General features: G+C 52.3%; 1 protein-coding gene across 3 annotated transcripts in view; it reads left to right on the plus strand.

Annotated features, from left to right (window-relative positions):
* MAN1C1 (mannosidase alpha class 1C member 1) overlaps positions 1 to 15,631 on the plus strand; it is a 147,677-nt gene that overhangs the window by 98,939 nt on the left and 33,107 nt on the right. The window contains exons 1-2 of one of the 3 annotated variants that reach the window (XM_040229609.1): positions 8,517 to 9,510; positions 14,182 to 14,297. In XM_040229609.1, the coding sequence (XP_040085543.1) occupies positions 14,232 to 14,297 (66 nt within the window). In that variant the 5' untranslated portion in view covers positions 8,517 to 9,510; positions 14,182 to 14,231. Of the gene's footprint in view, positions 1 to 8,516; positions 9,511 to 14,181; positions 14,298 to 15,631 lie in introns of those variants that run through there. The other 2 variants (XM_040229610.1, XM_040229608.1) reach the window with 2 other exon arrangements.

Below are 15,631 nucleotides of genomic sequence, written 5' to 3' on the forward strand. Positions count from 1 at the left end.
GAACCAGAAATTCTTCAGATTATCATCTGTCATAATCCCCTGCCTGCTTGCCTGTCAGTTTTTGAAAGTTAACCTGAAACCATTTGAAAATGATCTGAGAGTCACAGCCCAGCCTTCTCCATGCATGATTAAGTACGATGGCTTTTTAATGATTTGAGCTGTGCCTTCCATGGATTGACAAAAATGGATTACCATATATTTCTGAAAACTGTGCCGCTGAAATCAGATTTTTCTTTTTTTTTTTTCATTTTCTCACTCATCCTCGCAAACCTTTGCTGAGAATGACAAATACTTGGGCTTTAATTGTTCAGTCGCATGAGGGTGGCGCCTGAGAATTCCGAGAACCGCTCTCGCTGGGAAAGCCTTGAAAGGCTCCCGGGTTCGATCTTTGGGAAATTGAACTGTGTGTTTTCTCTGAAGCAGAGGGAGTTGTCTTCTGGGCCACAGCACGTCTGTGTCTGCATTTGTGAATTGTGTTGGGCTCCAGATCTAAAACAGAAGCAGTTCTCACCCAGGAAGCGTGCTCAGGGCTGTCGCACCAGGAATGAGAAGTGGGTACACATGGGCAGGTGGGGAGGGGCTCTCCCTGTTCAGTTCACGCACAGACCCTTCCCCTCCTGCTTCCTCTTTCTGCCAGACTCTATGCCACATCCAAGCCACCCACATCTTCAAGGGGGATGTTATTAGTCCCTTTTGACAAATGCAGACTCATGGCTCAGAGAGGTTAAGGAATCTGGTTGTGGTCACATAGCTGGTAATATACAGAGCCAAGGCTCAAACATTTTGATTAGAAGCCTATGCTTTTTCTATTATCACTGCTGCCTATTAAAAGAAATCAAATACAATCAAGTGAAAGGTAACTCAGAGGCACCTACTGCAGCTGATTTTCTTATTTCTTATTCAAAGGAAAAAAAAAAAACAGAACTTCCCTGTTCCCCTATTAGTGCACTCTCTCGAATAATGTGCGTTACCTGACATTATCGTCATTTCACAGATGAGGATGTTGAGGTTTATGTGGGTAAACCAGCTAACCTGAAATCACACAGCTAGAAATAGTGAGGTAGGATTTGTTTCTACGTCTCCCTGACTCCAAAATAAATACCCCACCTCATCCTTTGTAGTAAATAAAAATCTGCCCAGAGGGTCCCCCATCTCACTTAGGTGGTCAACCTAGATAGGTCTGCCAGTGGGAAGCCCGTGCTACTTTCTGTGTAAAATGCATACAAATGTCCATTTAGTAAAGGGGAGGGGTTGGGGTGGCTTCTAGCAGATTCTGAAAGGGGTCTATGGATTAAGGAAAGGGAAGGTCTCAGGTATCTATGGAGGAGAGGGAGCCAGCCCCCGCCCCCCCGACCCTGCTCTTCCCTGGATGCCGAGGGTGAATCAGGTGGGGCCGTCATGGGCCTGATGGGAAGAGAGCCAGCTGGTCTGGCCTCTGCTCATTCCTGCTGGGCTCTTCCTCAGTTCTCTCTCCAGGTTAATTCTGTATATGTTGACTCAGACCCTCCTGAGCACACCTGGTGTGAGTGTTTGAGTGTGAGTGTGTATATGTGTGTGTGTGTGTGTGTGTGTGTGTGTGTATGTGTATGTGTTAGTCGCTCAGTCATGTCCGACTCTTTGTGTCCCCATGGACTGTAGCCTCTGTCCATAAAATTCTCCAGGCAAGAATACCGGAGTGGGTTGCCATTTCCTTCTCCGGGGGATCTTCCCAACCCAGGGATTGATACCAGCTCTCCTGCATTGCAGGCGGATTCCTTACCGCCTGGGCCACCAGGGAAGCCGTCGTAGACGGTCTCAAGATGAATATGGCAAGACCGCTGCCTTCCAGGCTCCTACTTGTTAGAGAGACAGACCAACAGGGACACTCCTAGAGTTGGCCTGGCCAGGTGATCAGCAGTGGGGCCCAGAATGGTGCAGGGAGAAAGCGTCACTCCCTCGAGGAAATCTGGGAAGGCTTTGTGGAGGCTTTTCTAAGCGTCACGGCAGGACTTCTACAGGGAGGCACCAGCTGCTTTCACACAGGTACTGCTCCCTCCCACAGGTGGCAGGTGCTGCCAAGCCCTGAGGAGATGGCCTGGGGGTCTTGTGGCTGTGGGCACCTCCCTGGGACCCTCTCAGGCCCTCTGAACCTGGCCAAGTTTCCAGAAATTGCACAGAAGCAAGATGACCCGGCAATGAAATGCTGAGTCTCTGAGGCAGACAAACTGAGTTGAATCCTGGCTCCCCTTTCATCAACCTTGGGAACCTTCCATGACCTGTCTCAGCCTCAATTTCCTCACTTGATGAAGAGCGACACAGTTGCAGCCTCCTCAGAGGGTTGTTGGGAGGCTGTTTAAAGAATGAGTGCCCCCGTCTGCCTCCACACAGGTTCAGTCGAGGCTGGCTGTGAATCGGAAGCGGTATGATTTCTGACCCTCAGGGTGGCTCTGCAGGGTGGAGGTGTGGTTGCTCCATTGTACAGATGAGGAAACTGAGGCAGCTAGTGAGTGGGGCTCCAGGGCTCAGCCCGTTCCCTCAGCTCAGCCGTCCCAGCGACCGCAGGGGCGTTCGGCTGGGGCACAGCTCTGTGCCAGGCTCCCCCGGCACTGCCTCTGCCGCCTCTTTATGCTTCTTGGGGTGAATAGGGCCTCTTTGATTTCCTTGCTTTTCCTCTTTCCAGGAGTCATCATTCATCTTGTTATCACAGCCTTGCATCTGTGCCTCTTGGCTCTGGCCTGCAGGCTGTGTTTGCCATGATCAATGCATAGCTCTGTGTGGCCACCATGTATATACAAGATGACATTGTGACCTTGCGTCCGTGGGCCTGGGGGGCCCTGGCGCTTTCAGAGGGCAGCTGGAGGCTCCCTGCAACGGGGCTGAAGTGAGGTGACTGGCTGATGCTGCCGTGTGCTCTTGGTTAATTCTCCTTACCCTGGACTGGTAAATAGCCTCCCACCCACTGGAGGGCGTCTCCAGCTGCCTTCAGGGAGTCTCAAAGCACAGGCCCAGGTGCTCCCTGCCTCCCTCCTACTCATCCACTCCCAGGATTATTCTACCTGGGGTCCCCACTGGGTCCCCCTCAAGGACACTCTTCACACAACCGCTTATGTGTCGCTTTAAAACACCAGGCAGCTGGGATCCCTAAGCCATCCACACGAGGCTTCCTGAGCCCTCAAGGCCTCTGTGTGGTCCAGCCCACCACCCCTTACCACCCACTATGTTCCCTCTTTCTCACCAACCCATGCCTCCTCTCTGCTGCACAAGCAGGCCAAGATGTCCCCGCTCCATTCTACTTGCCGTGTATCTGCCTGGCCTGCCCTGACCCCCTCTTCCCTCCCGTGCTTCCTTCAGGCCTCAACTCAAAGGCTCGGCCATGCCCCTGTTAGCGGCATGCGATCCTTTGTAACTCGGTGCCATCGTGTGATACCTGGCTGGTGTCTTTCTCGCCGACCAGACCTTCAGCTCCTTGAGGGTGGGGACTGAGACTGTCCACTCCCCACTGTGCTCAGCACCAGGCCCAGCCTGACTCAACAGTGTGTTTTCGGGTAAATGAATGAACCTGGGGCAAGTGACTTAATTCTTGAAGTTTCCATCTTTACCTGTAAAAGAGGGACAATGATAGAGTTTTCACAAGGCTTAAAAAAGATATGTGTAAACATAGAAGACTGTGCCCAGCACGGAGCACTGTCTACAGCTGTTCTTGTTAACCTCCGTGGTTGGCATTTAGGAGGATCCCACATCCCACAAGCGAACTTCGTTTGGGTGTCCACCCTGGGCCAGGATTTCAGAGATTCATGGACTTGGTCTCTGCCCTCCCCTTCCAACTCCTTCCACACCTGCCACCATGTTAGGCACAGCCTCTGGCAGGAGCCCTGGCTCTCCAGAGTCTTCGTCATCCAGGTGGGAGGCAGTGGGTGGGAGGCAGCATTCAGTAGATATCAGTGACACCATTACTCTCCAGGGCCTGTGCCAGCTTCGCTTAAACAGGCTTAGATTCTGCCCTGAAGACACTCATTGCCTGGGAGGGACTTGAGAAAAGGACACAGATTTCTGTGATGAAAGTTGAAAAGCAGTTCTTTTAATAAAAATTCAGGGGAGGATGACCTCAAGTCCAGGTGGGGCAATCAGGGATGTCTTCATGGAGGAAGCAGCATTTTCTCTAGGACTTAAAGTAGACATTGGGTTTGGCCATCTGTGGAGACACTTTGGGTTAGAGGAGGCACTTCCAAGCAGACAGAATAAAGGGCTGGAAGGTGAGAAAAGGTGGACCTCATAGAGTCTGTAGTCTAGCTAGAGTATAGAAAACATGCCAAGACTATTAAGAAATAGGACTGAAAGGGCATTATATCAGTCATCTATTTCCAAAATAATGCCATGCAAAAAATTACTCCACGCAGGAGGGCAAGTCCACCCATGTGAGCTAATTTCAAACCTCTGTTCAAGTCCATGTCCACTAATCCCACTGGCAAGTCTCAGGGCCGAGCCTAAAGTCAGAGCCAATTTTAATTCCCTTCCCACCGTGATGCCAAAAAAGGTTACATGGATAAGACCAAGGCTGATGAAACAAGGATGTTTACCCTTCCCATGGAGGTGAAGGGATAGTACTGAGCAATCGTCTAATTTGCAGGGGGAAGCCAGACCATGGAGGGACCCTGGGTCTGCCCTCAGGAGCTACCCAGAGCAGTGGTTGGGTTTAGGGTCTCTTGGGGTGAGCAGCCAGGACTCCAGCTTTTGCTCTTCTTCCTATTGAGGCAAGAAGTGTGTTAAAAATGCCAGAGTGCCTGCCCAGCTTGATCCTGCCTTCCTGAGAGCCCGCAGCTCCTACCTGCTTGGCATGTAGGCTGTGCCATCCTTTCCTGGTGGGCCAAGGGTATGCCTTCCTCTGCCAGAACTGAGCCTTATAATAACAGCCCTGTGCACAGAGCACCTACTGTGTGCTGGGGGAATCAGATTCTCTGGTACTGAGCGCCTGCTGAGTGCTCTGGTATACATCCATCTGAACTGGCCACTCTGTCCTCAAAAGGAGGCCCCATTGTCCCATTTTTCTGAGCCCCAGGGAGGTCAAGTCAGTTGCCCATGATCACACAGCTGGGAAAGGATGAAGCTGGGTTAAAACCAAGTCTGTAAAGTCACATGGTCTGAAAAGTCTGGTTATAGCTGTGAGCACCCTGAGTTCCAGTTTCTCCATCTGCCTTTTCTTCTCTATGAGATGGTCTGAGATGAAAGCAGTTCAGAGCTTATTACACAGCACTGTTGCAGGGAATTGTCTGAATACCAGTTTCCAGGTCAGCCTGCACCCCCAGCTCTTATTTAAAAACAAACAAAAAACATTAACATTTTTAAACACACCCTGTTTTCCAATGAGGAACCCTGTCCAGCAGGCTGCTTCAGTGAACCGTGTCTGGCCATTCGTCGCAGTAAACATCCGGTGGTCAGCCACAGCAAGCGTTCTCCAGCCGGCTGTGGCTGCAAAGCACGGCATGTGTTTGGGAAGGATGCAAGAAGCCATTAGTTCCACCAGGGCCCTGATGTCATCGGCTGCCCATCACGTCCCTCTGACAGTGCTTTCCTTGGATAACTGGCCACTGCTATGAGCACTGTGTTTTCTCCGAGGCAAAAAGGGCTTGTGAAATGTTTGGAAATCCCTAAGACAGTGCTGTGGGTATTTCTGCCAGCCATTTATTCATGCAGCAGCCATTTGTTCTTGCCTTCTTGGTGCCTGGCCTAAGGATGGATGCTGGGGCTCCTGGGAAGAGTCAGACCCAGCCACTGCCCTCCGGGATTCACGGGCAAAGATGATTCACGGGTGAAGATGATTCACGGGCAAAGATGTCAGATGCAGGGTGGACCGTGCTGTGATGGAGGTGCCTGCTGCAGAGCGAGTTGGGCTTGCAAAGGAGGGGGCGGTCAGCTCTGCTTCATGGTTCTGGAACATCCTAAGAAAAGACACAGCGCTTGCATCAGCAGACACTGCAGGGTATTTGGGGAGCTGCTAGTGGTCTGCTCTGGGCAGAGCATCACGTGCAAAGAGAGCAAAAGGGAGGTGAGACTAGGGAGGGTGCCAAGGCCTGGACCACAGGCACCCTGCACACTGTGCCCAGGACTTTGAACTTGGAGAACAAGAGGCTTTGAGAGCTTTTTAAAATTTGGGCAGTGATACAGTCAGGTCTGATCACCTTTTATTAATCAGCTTCTCGTAAGAACATTCTGTTGGATTCCAAGAATATTTCCTTAAAAATATCTTTAGTCCTTCCGGAGGCACCAAGAAACCTTTTCCTGGAAATATTCAGCCCCTGAACACAACTTTATGTAATCCAGGAACTAATCATTATGGAAAGCTTTAAGGAAAAAATTCCTCCTGGAGGAAAATAAATAACCCAGACCTGATAAAAATGGGGAAGTCCTCATCCCTAAAATATTTTATGCAGCCAGAAGACCTCAGTTCTGTTCAGTCGCTCAGCCATGTCCGACTCTTTGTGACCCCATGGGCTGCATACAGCATACCAGGCTTCCCTGTCCATCACCAACTCCCGGAGTTCACTCAAACTCATGTCCGTCCAACTACCTTATCCTCTGTTGTCTCCTTCGCCTCCTGCCTTCAGTCTTTCCCAGAATCAGGGTCTTGTCTAATGAGTTAGTTCTTCGCATCAGGTGGCATCAGGTATTAGAGTTTCAGCTTCAGCATCAGTCCTTCCAATGAATATTCAGGACTGATTTCCTTTAGGATGGACTGGCTGGATCTCCTTGCAGTCCAAGGGACTCTCAAGAGTCTTCTCTAACACCACAGTTCAAAAGCATCTGTTCTTTGGTGCTCAGCTTTCTTTATAGTCCAACTCTCACATCCATACATGGCTACTGGAAAAGCAATAGCTTTGACTAGACGGACCTTTATTAGCAAAGTAATATCTCTGCTTTTTAATATGCTGTTTAGGTTCCTCATAGCTTTTCTTCCAAGGAGCAAGCGTCCTTTAATTTCATGTCTGAAGTCACCATCTGCAGTGATTTTGGAGCCCAAGAAAATAAAGTCTGTCACTGTTTCCATTGTTTTTCCATCTATTTGACATGGAATGATGGGACCAGATACCATCATCTTCGTTTTTTGAATGTTGAGTTTTAAGCCAGCTTTTTCACTCTTTCACAGAAGACCTCAGGTAGTTTTAAACAATGTACTTTGGGATAGTGGGAATATCGCTTTAATTCATCCTCATAGAAACCCATGTGGCAGAACATTCCAGCTCCTACTGCTACATAGCAAATTACTCCAAAACTTACTGGCTTAAAACAATGATTTTATTATGCTCACAGATCCAGTGGGCTAAGAATTCAGAAAGGGCACAATGGGGACAGCTTATTTCCCTGCCAGGATATACAGCCCCTAACCTGGGCAAGCTTGAAGGCTGAAGGTGACTTGATAGCTGGAACCTTCTGGAAGCTTTTTCATTCCCATGTCTGGAATGGATGCAGACTGTTGACTGGAAGCTCAGCTGGGCTGTCCGTCAGATAGCATACGTATGGCTTCTCCGTGTGTTCTCTCCTTGTGGGCTCTCTTGGGCTTCCTCACAATATGGCGGCTGGTCCCAAGAGCCAGCATTCCAAGGGACAGGAAGTAGAAACTGCCTGTTTCTTAAAGTCTGGGCCTGAAAACTAGCACATCATCCATTTTGCTTTATTCTGTTATTCCAGGTAGTCACAAAGTTGCACCCAGGTTCAAGGAGAGGAGCTGTGGGCAGAGGTTCTCTTGTGGGATAGGACGTCCTATGGCATCCATCTTTGGGAACTCAACCTGCCCCACAGCCATGTTGGTTTCTTTGGAAGCTGAGAAAGACATTTGTGTTGTTGCTTTACAGATTAAGAATAAAGTCTCTGGATTGTATCATCAAATTAAATGTAACCATTAGTATTTGGCTCTGGGGATATTACAGTAATAGGCTACGCCTTGGGTGATTTTCTTTTTCTATCTAAATGTTCTTTCGGGAGCTTATGTTGCCCAACCTGACCCATTTCTCTTTGCTAATACAATGTCACATAAAAACTTCATCATCATTAATATGGCAGAGTTGGAGAGGTGATACAAACCACAGTCCAGCAGGGCAGGGTGGTTCATGGCCAGGCAGCCCCCAGGGGAGGAGGCCGTGGGGTCCTGGGGTCCTTCCCTTGTAGACCCTGACATGTGAGACAGATAGCTCTGCGCAGGGCAGTGGTGTGACCCGCTCAACCATTCTGGCCAGTCTGGCCACAGGCTGCTGGGAGAGTCTCCTCTGTCGATTGGCACCAGCACCTAGAGCACAGAGTTAAGCTGCCCTGGACAGGGTCACCGAAGATGCCCACGTGATAGGTTCAGTCTGTTCAACCCACACATTTACCTTTAATGCCTCTGGGTGCCAGACTGTAGCCAAACACAGAAAGATTATGAATGAGCCACAGCCCCTTTGAAGCCTTCCCTGCCCCGGGAAGGGGCCCCATTATTCCTAAATACTCATCAGGCACCTGTGGTAGGCAGGGGGTGTTCTAGGCAGGGGAGGACTGCAGTGCACAAAACAGAGCCTCCCCTCCAGCAGCTCACACTCTGTTGGGAAAGACAGCAAACAGGGAAGCAGACCCGTGTGTAATGTTGCCAGGGATTAAGGTGCTGAAGATAAAGAGAGAGAGGGAAGAGCTATCCCAAGTGCCAAGGCCAAGGCTCTAGGGCTTGGAGGGCTCCGGGAGCAACAAACAGCTGGCATGAAGGTAGGGAGGCCAAGCAGAGAGAGGAAGCCAGGGCAGGATCACAGCCCTCCAGGCAGCGGGGGAGCCCTGGGAGGGTTTTGAGCAGAGGAAAGGCGCGACACGCCTTGCATTTCTGAAGGTGGAAGGTGAGGAGTGGGTGGAGGCTGGAGCTCTTATGAAGACAGAGCCACCAAAATCTGCTACGGGATAAGATGTGGGGGCAAGAGGTGAAGAGTCAAGGGCTTGGGGCCACAGCTCTTGGGAGGAGGGGGTTGGCATTCACCGAGGTGGGAAGACTGTGGGAGGGAGGGGCAGGATTTGCCTTCACACAAGTTATAGGTGAGATGTCTCTAGATCTCCAAGTGGAAGTGTGAGTAAGGCGTTGTTGAATAGTGAGTCTGGGCTGGAGGTCACGGTCCTGGCTGGATATTTAAATCTGGGAGTCATCGGCATGTGGATAGTATTTAAGCCGTGAGGCCAGATTGAGTCACTAAGAAGAGGAAGGAGAACAGACGAGAGGCCCGAGGACAGAGCCCCAGGCTTTCAAGGCCTGGCGATGAGGAAGAACCAGCAAAGAAGCTGGGAGGAAGCAACCACAGGGTGAGAAGGAGAAGCAAGAGGAAGAGGGGCGTCCTGAAGGCCAAGACCCAGCCCAGAGCCAGGGCGAGGCCAGGGAGGCCATGCAGATGGGCCAGCCTGGTCTCCTCCCTCCTGTCTGCCCACTCCACTGGCAGCTGTCTCTTGAGCCTGGAGGCGACCCTGCTGCAGACTGAGCACCTGCTGTTACAGAGAACAGGGCAGTAAACTGACAACTCCGTTATGGTGGTGAGAGCCTCGAGGGTGGGCCCCGAGGGGCTGGTGAGGACGTCTCAGGGAGGGTGAGACTTCATGCAGGTTGTGGGGGGAGGATCACGGTGGCTTCCTGGCCGAGGAGGCCCTGGGCGGGCCCTAGATCCTGCAGGAGAAGGGGGAATGGGAAGGCGGTTCTTAGCAGAGTTTGCAGAAGTATCACAGAAGTCAGGTGCTGAGGCTGCAGGGAATGGTTGGTGGCATTGGGGTTGGGGGCTCTGGCCTTTGGGGTGGCAGGGAAGGGGTGTGAGAGAAGCCATGGGAGCGTTTGGCCTCAAGGAACTCAGTCTATTTAGAGCCTCACAGTACAGGGCGGGAATGAAGGTCACCTGAGTGGGAGGTCTGGGAAAGTTCTATGGAAGCTCTCTGGGCAGGAAGAGGTTGGCTGGGTGTGATCAGAGAAGGCTGCCAGTGGGAGGTGACCTTGAAGACGCTGAAGGCTTTGCGTATGCCCAGATGCACAGAGAAGCTCTCTTGTCAGAGGAGACCATACATGCAAATGTAGGGAGGCCAGAGCATGCAGCCTGGGTCCAAGAAGCAGAGCTGGATGGGAGACGATATTAGCCAGATCCTCTGGACTCAGACCCAAAAGGTCTCGCCCCCTGTCCCCGGTTGTTGCATGGGTACTGCAAAGCCTTTGCAGGTTCCTGAGCTGGGGAAGGGCACATTGGATCTGGTTTTAGGAAGACAGGTAAGGTGACAGTGTACAGGGTGAATCAGAGAGGGCTGGGAGGCAGGTAGACCTTTTTGGAGGCAGGTACACAGCCAAGTCAGGGGTGGGAAGCAGCGGACACAGGTGGGACCCGTGTGACGCTTTGCCTTTTAAGTTGAGGTCAAGACTTTTACAAGCTGTGTCTGGTCCCCACGGGCTGGTGAGAGACCAGTAAATGCAGGAGTGTCACAAGGCCTCAGTGACCCTGGAAGACTTTGTGGAGGGGCTGCCCAGGGCCAGCTGGGGACAGAGAGGGCCACACATCTGCTGTAGGGGCAAGCTCACATGTACCCAACATCGTGCCAGCTCCTTTTCATCCACTGCCCCACTTAACCCTCTCAGCAGCCTTATCAGGTTGGTCCTACTGTATTCCTCATCTTGCAGATGAGAAAAATGAGGCTCAGGGAGGTACAGTGACTTGCCCTGTCACACAGCTAGTACATAATGGAGCCAGAATGTGAACCTCCCTGGACCAGGCCAGAATTTCAAGATGAGCTAAGGGACCCCAGAAATAAGAGCAGTAAACTGATTTGTCAAACGCTTACTCCATGCCAGACATGTACAAGTGTATTTAGGCTGGGCATTTTATGATACCCTTGTCCCAGCTCAGGAACCTTCAGTAGCTCCCCAGTACCCCGGCCCAGTGGTCTTTACCTCATTTTACAGATGAGAACTTTGGCACTTAGAGGAGATAAGTTGCTGACCCAGCCTGGGATTTGAACCCAGAGCTGTGGTTTGTTTTTTAACAGACCCCACTGCCTCGATTCCTGGAGACGGAAATGGCAACCCACTCCAGTATTCTTGCCTGGAGAATCCCATGGATAGGCTGAGCCTGGCGGGCTACAGTCCATGGGGTCACAAGAGTCGGACACAACTTAGCGTCTGAACCACCACCACCACCACTGCCTCCTGCCCCGGCAGAAAGAGGAGCCAGCAGTGTCCTTTGTGAACAAGAGTTCAGAGCTGGAGCTGGGAGAGTGGGCTGCTGCAGCCCAGGGAAGCTGCCGAGCCAGCTGCCTGACTCTCTGCGCCCCTCTGGCTCTTTCCTGACAAGTTGTGGGCCTATTGACTGAACGGACGGGTCTCTTTTTCCATGGGGGAGCCACCCCAGATGGGCCACAGGTACAGATAGAGAGAGGGTATCACACCTTCTCTCCTGCCTGGCGGCCTGGCCACCAGGTGACCTCTGGCCTGAAACGAAAAGCTTTCCAATAAGTGACTTTCTGGCCTACGGCCCAGCAGGGTGGTGGCTGGGGATGGGGTGAGAGGAAGCTGAGAGCCGGGGCAGAACCCTGCCAACAGCTCTCTTAGTGACCGGCCTCGGGAGTGTTCGAGAGGACAGCTGATCACGAGGCTCCCTGGCTGCCCTCCCAGCCCAGCCGAGGTCCCGGGGCCTCTGGGCTCAGGGTCAGCCCAGGAGACGGAGGGCCCATGGGGTGAAAACACCCGGCAGCCCGGGGACAGGATCCAGAAATCAGATACTCTGGGCCACCTCGCCCTTGGCCCTGAAGGACACGCAGCTTGGGCTTCTCTTCTCCTCACTGATCAGAGCAGACTCCTGACCCCTCCAGGAAGAGGGCTCAGCTAGCAGATCCGAAATTGTTTCCCAGCAAACCAAGACGCCCTCATACGGAAAACACATTACATGTGGCCCATCCTGGGGCTCCTCTCCTCCCTTGGCCTAAACTTGAAGGGGATCTCTCTGGGGTCCTCGTCTATGAAATCTAGGGGTGAGGCAAGGGGAGGAATCTCAAGAATTCCTCCAGGCCCTTAAGAATTCAGGTTTGAGGCCCTGTGGTGAACGGGAAGGCATTAGAGCCTGGAGCGTGGATGCCAGGCCAGCACCCTTGGGTCTGGGCATGTCTTATCCATGTGTGGCCCATCTCTGTCCCAAGGCCTGAACACCTCAGGAGGGTCCAGAGTTCCCATGAACTGTGTTTGGCCTTGGACACCTGCCTGGAAGCAGCCGGGATAAACCAGGAAAAGATTGACTTTGTTTGGCTTTGCGTATGTTTTCCTATTAATGCTTAAGTGTGGGAGGGGTTGATATTCTGGAAATTCAGTTCAACGCAAATGCCAAAGCCATCCCAGGACACACGTCTCTGGACTGGGAAGCGAGTCGTTTCCCCCCACCCCCCGCCAGCCCTCCCCACCCTCTACTTTTCCTTGCAAAACCCTTCCTCCTGGAAATGGCTCTTTAACCTCCAGACTTAACTTCCTGCCAACTTCTCCTAGGTCTACCTCCCATCCTTTCCCAGGGCATGCCTTTTATCTGACCTTGCCCGGCCTAGAGAGGTGGTTAAGTGTTTGAGTTTCATAGGAATTACTCTGCAAAGCCAACACAAGTGAGCAGTTAGGGAAACACTAATTAAGGAGATCAGACACTACCTCTGAATGCAGGAGGGCCCGCAGAGCCGTGCTTCAAACTCCAGTGGGGCTCCGCACCCGGTGGCCAGCTCTGGCAGCCTCTGGGGGAAGGAGCACTCTGCAAGGAGTACACTGAAGGAACAATACTCCTCTTAAGTTACCCCCTAGTCCCTGAAGGAAATCACTGCTGCCTGTGATGACTGTAGTACAGAGCTGATGGGAGCCTGCCATCTCTTCCAGGAAGCCCTCCAGGTGGCATCAAGCACATCTCTCTCCCTCCTTTCCTCCTTCACCATCCTCTACAAGCCACACTCTGTTGTCCCACATGGGGAGGTCTTCCTCGTTGCTTTTCTGTCCAGCTTGTGAGGGGGAAACGGTACAGTTTTCTCTGCCTTTACTCTCAAGACAGGAGTCTGAAGCCCAGGGGTGGCCTGGACTCTTTAGTTTGCGCGTGTGTTTGGTTTCTTTGCTCAAACTGTCTTTCCTTTTTTTTTTTTTACACAGAAATAAATTTCTGGTTATAAAAATAATCCATGAGCTAGAAGTAATCAAAAAGCACCTGTAATCCTCACCCTCAGAGATAACCACTGAATCACTTCCTGCCAGACTTAATTCTGTACCAGCTTGCCCATACTGGCAAACAGTAAAGAAATTATACTCTGCTTTTTTGTTTTTGCAATTTAACTTTTTTAGCTTATCAGATCCTGTGGATATCTCCCCAGCTAATAGTCTTTCTCACTTGCGTGAATGTATGCATAATGTCCTAGTTTGTACATAAGCCACAATTTGTAAAACTAATCCCCTATTATTGGACTTGGAGCTTTTTTCCTCCAACTTTTACCCATTATATTTGGGGCTTTCCTGGTGGCTCAGATGGTAAAGAATCTGCCTTCAAGGTCTGCATGCAAGACCTGGGTTCTACCCCTGGGTTGGGAAGATCCACTGGAGAAGGGAATGGCTACCCCCTGCAGTATTCTTGCCTGGAGAATTCCATGGACAGGAACTTGGTGGGCTACAACAGGGTCACAGAGTCAGACACGACTGAGCGACTAACACTTTCACTTTTCACTTTTGCACCCGTTATATGTTACTGCAATAAATACCTTCCTGGGTAAATAGTTATGAACATCTTTTTTCTTAGCATAAAATAAAGAATGGAATTGAGTCAGAAGACTAGCACATTTTTTAAGATTTTGTAGACCAAATGCCAGTTCACCCATCCCTCCCCTCACCCTCCAGCATCACAGAGAAGTGGTAGGTACCCGCCTGGTGCTGATAGTTGACTTGCTGGTGGATGAAAAAGTAGACCAAGGTCTGGGAAGCGGCTCAGCCCTTGAACTTGTCTCCCCGACCCACCACCCCCTCTTTGCTGCCCTGAGGAGGAAGCAAAGGGAGGACTCTGGATCCCAGGTGTGCCTTTAAAGGCTGGTGATCCCCGGAGTCTCCCTGAGTTGTGCCTGGGAGCCTGCCCAGGTGTTTAGAGGAGGCCTGGCGAATGGTGGCTTATGGTTGGGGTGGAAAGGATGAGGAGGGCCCTGGGTCACGCCCTGCACCCTCTGTGCCTGCAGGAGGCCTCAGCGGGGCCACGGTCATCGACTCCCTCGACACCCTCTACCTCATGGAGCTGAAGGAGGAGTTCCAGGAGGCCAAGGCCTGGGTCGAAGAGAGCTTCCACCTGAACGTGGTGAGTCCGAGACCTCCTGGGGTACTAGGGCTGGAAGGGGCCTGAGAGGTCAGCCACCAGCTCGCCTCCCATCTCGGAGACCCAGGCTGCCCAGCAGGGCATTCTCAGAGCCAGGGCTCCCAACACGCTATGCCAAGTGCCCTCCCCTGCGACCAGCCTTAAGGTGGGGCACGTCCCACCAGCCCATGAGTGTCTACCAGCCTGAACTCCAGGCAGGGTGCTCCCACCCAGGAGGCTCCTTCTGGGACTAAGTCTGTCAGACAGAGAAGCTGCAGCAGGGGAGGCGACTCTAGGAACGGAGAAGTGGCCGTCTGCCTGGGGCTGCCCTGAGCCTGAGCGCCCATCTGTGCGTCCCTGCACTGCCCTCTTGAGACAGGGGAGGGGGCACGGAGGCCATCTGGTGTGAGGCCCATGGCCAGGTCTGGGACCCTCTTGGTCTCCAGCCTTTGCAGGCAACCCTGCTCAGGACCTTAAGGACCAGACCCTTGGGGAGGGAACGCTCATGCGTGTGGATGGTATAAAAGCCTTAAATACCAGACGCCTGCCTCTCCCAGTGGTCTCCCAGCCTGGACTAAAGTGACAGATCCATCCTGGCAGTCTCAGCTTCCCTCAGGGAGAAGCTGTTTAGGTGCTCTGGGGGAGCAGGACGTGGAGACAGATGGTGGGGTCACATCAAAGCCTACCGTCAGGCTCCAGCCGAGGCTTCACGAGTGACAGGTCCTGCTGTGAACTGAGACAGCTCCTGTAACTCCTGGCAGAGCAGCCGCCTCTGCTCCTAGAGGAGCCCGTGTCACCACGGAGCAGGGCAGAGAGACAGAGTGGAAAAGGTCTGGGAGAGCGACGCTACAGGGGACAGCTCGGCCCGCAGGCTGGGAAAAAGTCACGTGACCTTCTTGGACCTCAGTTTCCCACCCAAAAGACGGGGCAATGCTGGTGCCTAATTCACAGGCTTGTAAGGATGGATGACCCTGGAGGGTTGTAAGAAGCATTTGATAACACACTGTAGAGCCCAGTGCGGATAAAGTGATGCCGTCATCCCTGTGATGATTTCGAAGCTTGCTGTGACTTCTGCCCAGGCTGCGTGAGGTGAAGACGTGCAGAATCCTGCCATTTCCCATGGGAGCAGAGGCAGGAGAAGGCAGGAGTGGCTCCATAGCCCATCTGGACCCCTAAGCAGATGGTGGGAAGAGAGTGGGCCTCAGGCAGCTGCCCAAGGGGCCGGGTGGTGGCAGGGCTGGGGAGCCTAGGGACGTTCAGGCAGCCCAGGGACAGTTAGGGAGTGTCCCTGGAAGAAAGCCAGGTGGGGGCTCTTCACCTCTCTGAGTCTGGGCTTT

Source organism: Oryx dammah, unplaced genomic scaffold (assembly GCF_014754425.2).
Source record: "Oryx dammah isolate SB20612 unplaced genomic scaffold, SCBI_Odam_1.1 HiC_scaffold_27, whole genome shotgun sequence".
NCBI classification, from domain to species: Eukaryota; Metazoa; Chordata; class Mammalia; order Artiodactyla; family Bovidae; genus Oryx; species Oryx dammah.